Consider the following 12,512-nt stretch of genomic DNA (forward strand, 5'->3'; position numbering starts at 1 on the left):
ACTGACCTCCATTATCAAGGACACACTTCCCTAGGTTTTCCCAAGGTATTGCTAAAGTTTTTTTTCCTCAGAGCCAGCCTGGGAACATTTCAGTAACTGCTGGTCCAGCTTACCCTGGGACAGAGGACATGGGGTCTGTAGATCCCCTGCCCCAGAATCTCTAGGGTGTGGGGGGGTAGTTCTTAAGAATGCAGATACCTAAGCCCTCCCCCCAGCGAGTCTGTTCAGTAGGCCTGGGGTAACTCAGAAATCTGCATTTTTGTGTGTGTGTGTGTGTGACCAGTAAGGGGATAGTAACCCTTGGCTTGGTGTCACCTGCACCGCGTCAGTGAGCGCACCGGCCATCCCTATATAAAATCCAAACCCGCGGCCTCGGCGCTCCCAGCGTCACACTCTCCTGAGTAAGCCACGGGGTTGGCCCAGAAATCTGCATTTTTAACAAGCTCCCCAGGTAGTTCTGATGCACATTAAAATTTAAAGGGTGACAGTGGGGTGCTGATAACACCAAGTTCCAGGGTTCAATCCCTGTACTGGCCAGCCACCAAAGCAAAACACACAAAAAACAAAAATAAAATTTAAAGGGCAAAGAGCATGGGTCCCAGTATCAGAATTCCCATGTTTGAAGCTCAGCTCTACCTGTTGCCAGCTGGTTGACCTGAAATAATTCACTTGCTCAGTAAAGCTTTGGTTTCCGCATTTCTGCAATGGAAGCAATATATGTACTGCTAAATTCACTAGTTTGCAGAAAATTATATCAGATCGTGGATATTGCTGGTAGGCTGGAAAATGCTACCCCAAAAGTTGTCTACATCCCAATCCCTGGAACTTGTGATTATTACCTTATATGGAAACAAGGACTTTGTAGATGTGATTAAATTAAGGGTCTTGTGATTGGGAAAGTATTCTGTATTGTCCAGGTGGATCTAAATGCAGTCACCAGCATCTTATAAGAGAGAGGAAGAGAGAGATTTGACACACAGAGATGTTGTGAAGACGGAGGCAGAGATAACACAGCCACAGGAAACTAGCACAGATGTGTCAGTACCAAGCGCCATAGAAATATTTAACATTGTTATTACTTAGAATATAGGTGTTAACTGGGCCTGGTGTGGCCATTCCTGTTGAAAACTGTGTCTGTGAATAGCTTCTTCAAGGACTCAAGCTTTTTGGTGTCTTTTGAATATTTTGAAGCCTTCCAACAGAACAAGGCATGGGTTAAAGCAAACAAGCTTTACTACAACCGTATTTGAAATTTGTCTTTCTAATTAACTAGGATGAGAAAGCACAATGAATGGCGTCCTGGGCCCTTTTTAAGTGGTATTTAGAATGTGTTTGCCCTGGCAAACACTGCTCTTCAGTGATATGTGGTGCTGAATCCTGTAGGGACCAGAAAAAGTTTAGGCCTATTAGAATAAAAACATTACTAGTAATATGCTTTAAATTCACATAGTTCTTGTTATTCTAGAAGCTCAGCTTTTCTGAGTCTTATTTATTCACGTTCTTGGGGGGGTGATATGCACATTTGAAAGAGAACATATGTCCAGCGATTTCTTCTTGGTTTTGCAGCAATGACTGCTGGAGCTCTCTTCCTAAGCCCCCTACCCCTCACCTCTTGGTGCTGGGCTCTGTCCCACCCTATTGCAGCATGTGACCTCCAGTCCCAGAATGATGCTTCAAGGGCCTTGGTTGTTATCTTTCAATTCCCCCTGCTCTCTGCCCCCGCTCCAATTCCCACCCTTGGGTACCAGTTCATGGTGGGGGTGGGGGATGGCTGTAACTCATCTTTTCTCTCCACACCCCCTGGCATCACATTGGAGGTGTTTTGCCTGCCACAGTCCATGCCACCCATCTGAGCTCCTGGCTGGGCCCGTGTAGGCACCATGAAAAGCACAAGAGTCACAGTGCATCTGAGCTGAGCCCAGAGTTGCTAATGGAGTTGACCACAAATGACCACTGTCACCATGATTGCTGTGGGGCTGTTTCCTGAGCACACCTTGGTCACTTTGCATACGTTGCCTCATTTAATCCTGGTGATCACCGTATGATGTCGGTCCTAGGATCCCCATTTTACAGATGAAGGAACAGGGACTGAGAAATTACACAGTCACACAGATGACAAGAGGGGAGCACTTTCTACTTAAATAGAAGAACCATAAGGTCACAGTCAAAATTTGCAGAGAAGACTCAAAACTGAGTTTCTGGAGAAAAAGAGCACAGAAGAACAAAAACCCAGGGTCGCACAGGGTCCCAGGAGGAAAGAGTGAGATTTTTCCATGGGGTCAGCAGCTGTGGCTGGCCTGGTTGGCACCGATGCAGGAAGAACTGCTGGCCCTGTGTAGAATGAGGTCATCGACGGCTTTAGAAAAGGAGTTCCCACGCACGCCTTCCACCCGCGTTACCTCGGTGGCTGTCACGGAGTTTTCAACTAAAAAAAAAGAAAGAATTTTCATCTCAATTCTGCCAGAGGGTAATAGTCAAAATATTTAGCAGCCCGGACAGCACAGGTAACAGTCAGGACAGACACTGGACGTGAACAGCCACTCTGGCCGTCCGACCGGGCTGGCTGTCAGTCCTGCTGTGACTCCCGGCACTTTGAGGAAGAGGAGAGTCAAATTGAACGTGAAGGGGGCTCGATGTCACAATTCCACCGAGATCAGAAATGGAGGGGGTGCAAGAGGGAGAGCTAGCTGCCAGTCAGCGATCCCGCCTGCACTGGGCAAGCGTGGGCCTCGGCCATGCATCCGAGATCCCCGGGGACCTGGTGAAAAGGTGAATTCTCCAAGAATGACTTAGTGTGTCCGGGGCTGGTGGCAGACACCTGTGTGGCTAACAAGCCCCATTGACTGCCGTATGGTAGTGTTTGAAAACCAGAGTCTTCACTCCTCTGGTCCCGCCCTACCTATCCCCACCCTCTTAACAAAACCATACGAAGGTCATCATTGGCCACCCCCTCATATGTGGCATATGTGACACGCACAGTATACGTGTATATATACACATACATTTATATACATGTGCTGTGTGTGTGTGTGTGTGTGTGTATATACGCACCACATTTTCATTATCCGTTCATCTGTCGTCGGACATTTAGTTTGTTTTCACATCTCGGCTATCCTAAACGTTCTCACCCCCAAAAAAAAGAAAGGAAGGAAGGAAGGGAAAGGAAGGAAATGGTAACTGTGTGAGATGATGGGTATGTTAATTAGCTTGATTGTGTGATTACTTCACAGTGTGGATGTAAAACAGCAAGTTGTGCACCTTGAGTGTATAAATGTATGCAATTTTTATTTGTCAGTTATGCCTCAATAAAGCTGGGGGAAGAAACCCAAGAGGTTTTCGGGGTGGCGCTCCTGCTGGGGGAGGCTGCCGGGGAGGTGCAGTGTGGGGGGCCCGGGGCATCCTGCAGGGCCCTGGGCAAGTTGCCCAACTTTTGTGGGTCTCTCTTTGTCTATAAAATGAGAATAATCTCTAACTTAGGGTCCTTTTAGAAATGAAAGAGATGATGTATGTAAAATACTTAGGATAGTACCTGACATTGTATAAACTTTAATAGGGTCATAGCTGTTAGTCCCCAAACTCCCGCACCAGTGAACATCGAGTTTGGTCATTCGTTTTCCTGCCATGCACTTGAGGCTACAAGTCACCACATGAATGGACAAAGTCTTTGTTTGACCGGCCTCCCTCTTTATTACTGGCCTCTTTTTTTTCAGTCTTGTTTTAATTATTCTAAAATAGGTGCACTCCTGCACACACAAGTAGTCTTATTTTAAGCTGCCTCATCATATTTGAAGTAGACACAGTATAAATTTTTAAAACCTTCAAATAAAGGAATCTTGGGCCGGCCTGTGGCTCACTCGGGAGAGTGTGGTGCTGATAACACCAAGGCCGCGGGTTCGGATCCCACATAGGGATGGCCGGTTGCTCATTGGGTGAGCATGGTGCTGACAAATAAAGGAATCTTAGTGAAGACCAGGCTGCTTGTTTTACACGTGGGAAAACCAAAACATATAAAGAAGTTAAATGTCCCACCCGAAGGTCACACCCCCAGTTAAGAAGTAGATCTGCAGTTAGAACCCTCTCTAGCTGCATGTCCCCTTGAGTGGACGGGCACCCCGACAAGGCCAGCCTTCAGCTGTGAGGAGTGTAACCTGGGAACATCCGGTCAGTGGTTATAAGCAGTGATGCACCCAAATTTAGCTTCAGCCACGCCTTGTTCCAGCCTTGGTGTCAGCCCATCTGCATTCTGGCCTTGGGGTCTTAGGAAGGCCACCAGCCAAAGGCCGACTCTAGCCTCATTTCTGGAACTCCTGAACATGTGTGTAATCAACGATCTTGTGATTGCCACTATGCCTCTTCTGTGTCACCATGCCAATAATGCAAGCAATGTCTTGTGGATTTATTGCTAATATCAGGACTTTACTCCCAAATATATATATGTATATATGTATATAAGCATTTTTGATGAAGCTTGCAAGGAAAGATCTCCTTATCTTCTTCGTATGTTGAGGTTCTATCAGTCGGCAGAAAATAACTTTATATTTATTATTGCAAGAACACTACAATAATTAATGATGTTGGTTCATGCCCATCCCGGATGCCAGAATAAGAATAAGAATTATTGATGCCTGTGGAAGCTAATTTTCATCCAGAAAAAGTTAGCAACTTTTAAATAGTTAAGTGGGGACATAGATGGACAACCACACTGAATATTATGAGAGTACACTAACTAGATACTTTTAGGAAGAATAGTATATCTTTTTTGAACCAACAAATGTTCGTCAAAATAAAATAACAATACAAGGCAGAATAATGGAGAATATACTTAATTATAAATCTAATCTTTTTAGAGTTGTTTGGGGTACTAAATTTATAACATTCTACCAAACAACCTATGAGAACTATGTTACGTTTTTAGTAATTTAACTCCATTTCATCTGTGATCCTGGCTTCTCTGCAGGACTCCGTTGAAGTCCCTGTTTAGAGCCTCACATGTGCAGCACACCCACGGCAGGCGGAATCTAACAGCCAAGAATGCTGATCAAGACTTACCAAACCGAAATGGAAAACTTGCAAAATTTACTCAAATTTTTAACAAAATATAACTACATTTTAAAATCAAATTTCAGGCTTATTCTTGTGGCCCAGAATTCGTTCTAGGGTGGTGCTGCACGATCTGACAGGGCTTTGGCTCAGTGTCACTATTACTGTATCTCTAGCAGCCTTTCAGCTGCGTGTTTGTGCGGCGCTGGATGAGGAGTGAGAGCAGGTGCCTGTGTCAGCCCCTTCCTTTCCCTTTCTCCTCCAACCTCTGCTCCTCCCAGCAGGGAAGGCCTGAGAAGGGCCATGGTTTCCAGTCTTCTTGTATAGACAGGAAAGATGAGCAGATCTTTCTTTTAAAGATGGGAGCTCAGATCTCCTGAGTGTGTTCTGGGACACAGACCAGAGCTGGGCCCCAATGTATGGTTCCTGTGGCTTTGCTATGGCCGGGGACCTGGGGACACTCAGAAGTGAGGAGCACAGCAGGTCACCTCTCCTGTGTATTTGTTTCCTCCCTGATAGTTTGTGAAGTTTGCCAACATCGAAGAGGACACCCCATCCTATCATCGGAGCTATGACTTCTTTGTGTCCCGATTCAGTGAAATGTGCCACTCGAGCCACGATGACTTGGAAATCAAGACGAAGTGAGTAGGGAAGGCCAGGGGGCCTGCCGGGCTTATGACAGAAGCATCGCTGGGTCTCATAGAACTTCCAACTGGGGCCACGTCTCTGCTTTCCGTGGCGTTTACTTCTTTTCTGCTGTTGCTGGGGAGGAAAGAGCACTGGCTGGATGCAGGTGGTCAGAGGGCAGTGCTGGGCTCCCAGCATGTGTTTTCTACAGGAAAAGCCTCTTGGGCCAGAAAACAGGGCTAGATATAATGGTCCTTTGAGCTGAATTTGAGAGTCAGTGACAGAACACACACCCTCCTCCATACACTCTTTTGTTCAGAAGTCTGTGCGTTTATACGCTCCAGAAACTCACCCACTCACCATTATCCATCAGAATCTCGCCCACCAATAAAGGGCACAGTCCTCACACGGGCTGATGCCACTGACTTTCTCACGACCTCCACTCCCCTCTGGCTCACACTCCCCTCCGGCCAGCAGGCCTCCTGGCAGCCTCCGACACTCCAGGGACACTCCTGCCCCAGGGCTTTTGCACAGTCTGTGCCTGGGCCAGCAGTGCTTCCTCCACAGCTGCACACAGCTCCCTGCTGCCCTCCTCAAGCCTTTGCTCAAAGGTCCCCTCATCAGCAAAGCCTGTCCCTTAATGTCCTGCACACTCACCCTGCACCCTCACCCTGCTCCATTTTTCTTTCCCATATGCTCATCCCATTACCATGTCTCCTAATTGGCTTGCTGTGTTTCTTATTCATGGTCTCTTCCCACTAGAATGTAGGTTCTAGAAGGACAGGAATCATTTTGTCCATCCATGCATCCCACGTGCTGTCTGAAGGGCAGGAGGCACTCTATAGGTACTTGAGTGAATGACTGACTGAATGAAGGCTTTCAGATAAACACCTGGAATTACAGAATACGCTTTTACATACATATACTCAAATTTATAAAAATACTTCACTCGCTGAAATATACCCATCAACACAAGTAAAATCTCTCAGATAAAATCGCAAAGAAATTTAAATGAATGCACGCTGACACAGATACATAAAGCACAGCACCCAGGGTGATGAATTGGTGAATAGGTGTTTTGTGCCAGGCTCTGTGCTTGGAACTACATAGTGCAAAAGAATCAGAAGTAGGTCTCTGCCTACAGAGTGTGTTATCAACTGAGGAAGGCTGTAGGAAACTAGAGAAAATGTTAAAGATAAGGAAGGCAGAAGCCTAAGCTGTCTACACCAATGGAATCTACAGGAGTAGGAGGCTGGGGGCTGAAGTCGCCATGTGGCTGGCACACCCAAAGTAGACCAGTTCCCCATTGGCTGGTTCCAGAACTCACCCTCTTCTTTCATCACATCAGCACCTCAGAGGAGTCCCAGGAGCCACCTTGTGCTGAACAGTAGGGTCAAGGAACCGGGCATGTCCCCTAACAACAGCCGAGGGTCTGGGTTGGAGGAACAGGAAGTGAACCCCTGCATCCCCCAGCCTGCCAGTTCCAAAGCTTCCTGGCCATGGAACGACTCCTGGGCAGGTCCTGGTGACCCCTGATGCCAGGGTGCGAGCCTCTGCAGCCCCAAGACCTCTTGAAGCAGGCATGGGCTGCCTGTGATCAGGCCAGCAGGGGGTGCAGGAGGAAGCAGCCCCGTGTCCTCTCCCATTGTTGTCTTCCTGAGTAACTCCCCTCCCCAGAATGGCTGTGAAGAGGCAGAAGGGGCTGGAGCAGTCAGGGCTTGTCCAGAAGCAGGTGTTGGGGAAGGTGTAGGTCTGTGACCAGGTGTGGCTGGAACAAGTGCTGACCACTCAGGCGGCACCCAGGTGTCTGGAGGGGGAACAGAGGGGACATTCCTTACACCACCACACGCACACCCTACCCACAGTGTGCAACACTGGCAGCCCTGGGTTCCAGCAGCGCCAGGAGTTCCCTGACCACCAGGAGGAAAGTAGCTGAGGTTTGCCCCAGCCACTGGGCAGTGCCAGTAGCACTCACAGACTGGCACTTATCACCCAAGACAGGAAGGCCTGTGGGTGAGGGAGGATTTTCTGGCCTCGGTCTTCTCCCTTCCTCTTCTTTTTGCCTCCCTGCTCCATGACCTCCCTGTGCCCCTTTTCCCTGAGATCTCTCCCTGCTGTTCATTCTCAGCCTTCTCAGAGTCCAGGGCGGTGGCCGGTGTGCTGGGCTCCCATCCCACGGCCTCACTTTGCTGTAGAACCCACAGAACGCCTCTGAATGCCGCGGTTGTCTGAGAACACCCTTGAGTCTCAAGAGTGGAGGTGGGGGGTGAGCACGTGCGTGTGCCGTGTGACCCCTCAGGCCCGGCACAGCAGTGTTGCCCGAACTCCCCTGGGGTTCAGAGACTTCGCAGGGCCCTTGTACACAGCTAGATCTCCATGGAGCCCATTAAAAGGAGTGGTAGGAAGTTTCCTCTCCCCCAGGCCTGATCCTCCTGAGCTCGTGCTGAGAGGGTCAGCCAGCTCTGGGTGCCATGGAATGAAACGGGTACATATGCGGAAGGGATTCTGGGGAGGCTGAAGGGGTGCAAGGCAGTTAGAAAGGAGGAGAAAAATTGATTCACATTCACACATAAGGAAACCCTGGTAGAAATTTTTACACCGAAGCCTGGTTTCTTGCCAGCCAGGCTCCCCTGGTTGGGACAAATGAGTCCAGCATGTGTGGGGTGTGTTCCGATTGTGCATTAGGGAGTGCCTTTTAACCTGGAGCCAAGAGTGGTAAGCGGAATAGTATTCTAGTTAGTTCATTCTTAAGTCTGGACAGCCTTTGGCTCAGAGCCTTGAATGGGGTCAGGGTCCAAGTGACCAAGTGTTCCTGCCGGGAATCTTTGCCCATTGCCAGCAGCCCTAACAGGTCCTGGGCCAGGGTATCCAGGTGCTGTCAGGCCCCTGCCACCCCCTTCCCTTGGCGGTCACCCAGGGTAGCACCCTGGTAACCCCACTTAAAACTGAAGCTGATACTACAGCTGGCAACTAAACATTTCGAAAAACTGCTCAACTCCAATTACCAGCAAAAGGATGCAAATTGAAATAGCTACAAGATGTGAGGGTTTTTCTGAGCCGTGAAATTAGAACAGATGTTTAAAACGAGATCCCCAAGGCTGCTGCAGGAACACCGAGAATGGCGTTCTCCTGCAGCTTGTGCACGGGGTGGGGGCGAGGAATCATTTAGCAATATTGGGAGCCTTTCACCTTCTTACCTTTTGATTCAGCGATTCCACGTACAGCAATGACTTGAAACATAGCAAAATATTATATGTCCATCATAGCACTATTAAAATAAAAAAAAAAAATTGAAAACAACTTAAATGACCAGTAGGGGGCTAGTTTAGAAAGTTCTTATGATGTGTGTTAGCCATTCAACATGTTTATGAAGAGTTAATGATATAGGAAAAAGCTTATAACAGAAGGCTATGTGGGAAAAAAGCCAATATAAATTAACTATGTAATGGGCTCTTAATTCTGTTATATATTGTGTACAGAAGAAAGGAAAGACACCAAAACACCAATAATGGTTATCTTTGAGTGGTGATGGTAGGAGTAAATCTTCTCTCCTCTATACTTTTCTATAATTTGCATGTATTATTTTATAATCAGAAAAAAACTTTGATAGAAAAAGAAAAAAAAGGGAACTTCAGGCTGAATAAATGGCCGGTAAAGAGGGCTCCCTCCCACAGGGCCATGCTGACCCTAGGTCAGCACAGCAGGGAATTGGAATTAGAGTGTGTGGAAGGGGCTTCCTCTGTGCTGTTACTCAGTTTCCCCTCTGGTTTCTCAGCCTGCTTAACCCCAGCCAAAACCCTTTTGTGCTCAGAGGGCCTGCAGCTCTGTGAGTCTCCCTCCAGATCTGCCTCCCCCAACCCTGTAAATTGCTAATAGTCCTGGATTCTGCCAGTTCTTGGCAGCAATTGGAGCTCTTTTATCTTGGGCACAAGCTGGAACAAACCCAGTTGCTTACTAAAGAGGGGGAGCTGGAGCAACCAGCACCCCAGGGATGGAGCCTGGGTGGTATAAGGGTAAGGGTGGTCTGGGAGTCTCTGAGATAGGCCAGAAGACATGGCTTCCTGGGCTCACGTCCACCAGCACAGGAAGCCAACCAGCCAAGAGGTCATGTCACGAGAAAAGTACCAGATGGTCTCCATCCTGCCTTTTCATGGACAAATATATCCCTAACCCTGAACTCTGCTCCTCTCCTTGCCACAGAAGCTGGACTTCTCAGGGCTTGAGGACTTCTTGGTCCCTTTTTGCCCTTTTCCTTACAGAATCCGAATGTCAGGCATCAAAGGCCTGCAAGGGGTGGTGAGGAAGACGGTGAATGATGAACTGCAGGCCAATATCTGGGACCCGCAGCACATGGACAAGATCGTGCCATCGCTGCTTTTCAATCTGCAGCACGTCGAGGAGGCAGAGAGGTAAGGGGCAGGGTGGGGCTCAGACAGCAGACATGTCCGGTCCTCTGAGGCTGCCTGCCAGGCTACTTGGGAACCACATGGCTTAGGCTGCTCGGTAAAACCCAGCTACAAAGCCAGGGATCATGGCCTTGTGGCTTGTTCTGCTGGCTCCCTAGAAGCCTTGGATCTGGCTTTCTGCCAGCCCACTGTACCCCTTAACATCTGCGTTAATGGAGGAAGGACAGTAATGGTGTTGGTAAGAACACAAAAACCCAGAGTCAGTTACCCTGGGCTCTGTGGAAGCAGCAGGCCAAGGAGGTTTTTAAATGCCTTTCATGGTTCCAGTTACTGAGGACTTTCCCTCCTGACCTTCCTTCCTCCCTCACTTCCTGATGCTATTTCAGGTCCTTAAAACATGCGTGCTTGACCAGTCAGCAGCCACTCCACAAGGGTTGCAGATACTGGGTTTTAGTCCTGGAGCCCCTACACATGGGATCCATTCCCATTCCTGCCCCTCTCTGTTCCCCTCTGTGAAATGGGATAGAGGGTAAGGTTCATGTTGCTATGCCACCTGGGCTGTCTGTGCACAATGCTGGCTAAAGACACTGGGTTTCTCACTTTCTGTCAGCTGAGCCTCAGCTGCTAGACTGGCAGGGGAAGAACGGGTGCCCTCTGGTGGCCATTTCTGGAACAGCAGCTCACTGACACGCTCCCGCTGTGGTCTCCAGGGGTCTCAGCCAGGAGCCCTGGGGCTCCTTGTCCTGTCCAGCTCTGGGTCCACCCGCTGTGGCTGGGGTACCACCAAGTCACACCTGAACCAACCACTGTGCCTTTCCTTTCCCCTCCCTCTCTTTCCTCTCTCTCCTTTCTCTGCTTTTTTTTTTGCTTTTGCTTTCTCTCCCTTTTCGGTCTGCCTCCCATCCCTCTCTTCATACCCCGTCTCTTTTTCCTTCTGAAGCCCTAGTGTTTCGAGACACCCATGTTCTGTGCCTCATCAGGCCCATGGAGCTCATAGCATCCTTCCCACAGAGGCACATCAGGACTATCTTTAAGGATTTCTGGAAGGGGAACTTCATCCCTTCTCTCCCAGCCACCCTGCACTCTGGGCTTCTCTACCCCGTTTAGTTTGACAGCCATGACGTCTTCCCTGTTGCCTAGCGCAGCCTTTATCAAATTCCTGCTCATCCTATCATCACCATTTGCATGGATCAAGTACAGAAACCCAGGGCTGCACAAACCGTGGTCCCAACTTGATATTCCATCCTTTACCTGTGCGGTCTGTGCTTCTACAGCCGGTCTCCCTCACCCCTCCAAGCGCCAGAGAAGGAAAAGGAGAACCCGGCAGAGCTGGCCGAGAGGTGCCTTCGGGAGCTGCTGGGCCGGGCTGCCTTCGGCAACATCAAAAATGCCATCAAGCCTGTCCTCATGTGAGTACCCCCAAGCCCGTCCCCATGTGGGTGCCCCCCACCAAACCTGTCCTCATGGGAATACCCCCCACACCCACACCCACACACACCCCAGCCTTCAGCCTGGAATATTTAGGTCCCCGGCATCTTCTTGCTGACTCAAGGAGAAGGGAAAGAGAGATTACAGTGTGGTGCCGTGGCCAAGGCAGTCCCTTCTCTGTGCCTGTGTTCCCCACTGCAAAGGCTACCCCACAGTGGCCAAGTGCAGTTTGGGGAAGAGGAGTTGGCAGGAGGACACCCGAAGCTGCATGAAGGTGCCTGGCTTCATCCCACATGTCCACAGCTACAGAGCCCTGGGCCTCCCTCCAACTCGGGCTGGGACTGCCCCAAGGTCCCTCGTGAGTCCCTTCTCTCACCTACACCTCACCTGGGAGCTGTGTGAGGGGCTCTTGGGAGGTGCCACAATCCCTCCAAGCACGTCTCTCCTGCCTAATGTCACTTCGAGTTTCATAGTCATTTCCCCATCTTTTCTCCCGCACAGCCATCTGGATAACCATTCTCTTTGGGAACCCAAGGTGTTCGCCATCCGTTGCTTTAAAATCATCATGTACTCAATTCAGGTACGGTGGCTCCCCTGGTCCAGCTTGTCCCCCGGCACCTCTGGGAGCAGGACAGTGCACTAAAGTAGAAAGCCAGATGTCCTCTGTGACTTCTCCTAAGCCCCTAGCTGTCTAAACCAGTGCTAGGGGCTTAAGCTAGCTCTGGAGGACACATATTGTTATATTAGAACAAGTACATCCCAGACCAATACTTTTATAAACTACAATTAAAAAGAATTCCTAGAAAAATTAAATGAAAGACTCAAGCAAAATACAAGCCCACAGATCATACCCTTGGCTGCTGGGCATTGTCAAATTGTTTACTAAACACTTATTCTCCGTTTCTGTATTCATCTCCGTATAAATCAGTATCAAACAGATCTTGAACTGGCATCATGGGCCACCCTTTGAGTAGCACTAGACTGAACCATGTGGCTCTCTGGCCCTTGCCA

The 12,512-nt window shown here is 49.0% G+C and overlaps 1 protein-coding gene across 3 annotated transcripts in view; it reads left to right on the forward strand.

The window, feature by feature from the left end:
- The window catches only part of EFR3B (EFR3 homolog B), an 88,895-nt gene that overhangs the window by 55,355 nt on the left and 21,028 nt on the right, over positions 1 to 12,512 (forward strand). For all 3 annotated transcript variants that reach the window (XM_063078043.1, XM_063078044.1, XM_063078045.1), the window contains exons 5-8: positions 5,560 to 5,681; positions 9,927 to 10,076; positions 11,348 to 11,482; positions 12,003 to 12,081. In XM_063078043.1, the coding sequence (XP_062934113.1) occupies positions 5,560 to 5,681; positions 9,927 to 10,076; positions 11,348 to 11,482; positions 12,003 to 12,081 (486 nt within the window). The remainder of the gene's footprint in view (positions 1 to 5,559; positions 5,682 to 9,926; positions 10,077 to 11,347; positions 11,483 to 12,002; positions 12,082 to 12,512) is intronic.

Source organism: Cynocephalus volans, chromosome 14 (genome assembly GCF_027409185.1).
Source record: "Cynocephalus volans isolate mCynVol1 chromosome 14, mCynVol1.pri, whole genome shotgun sequence".
Taxonomy (NCBI): Eukaryota; Metazoa; Chordata; class Mammalia; order Dermoptera; family Cynocephalidae; genus Cynocephalus; species Cynocephalus volans.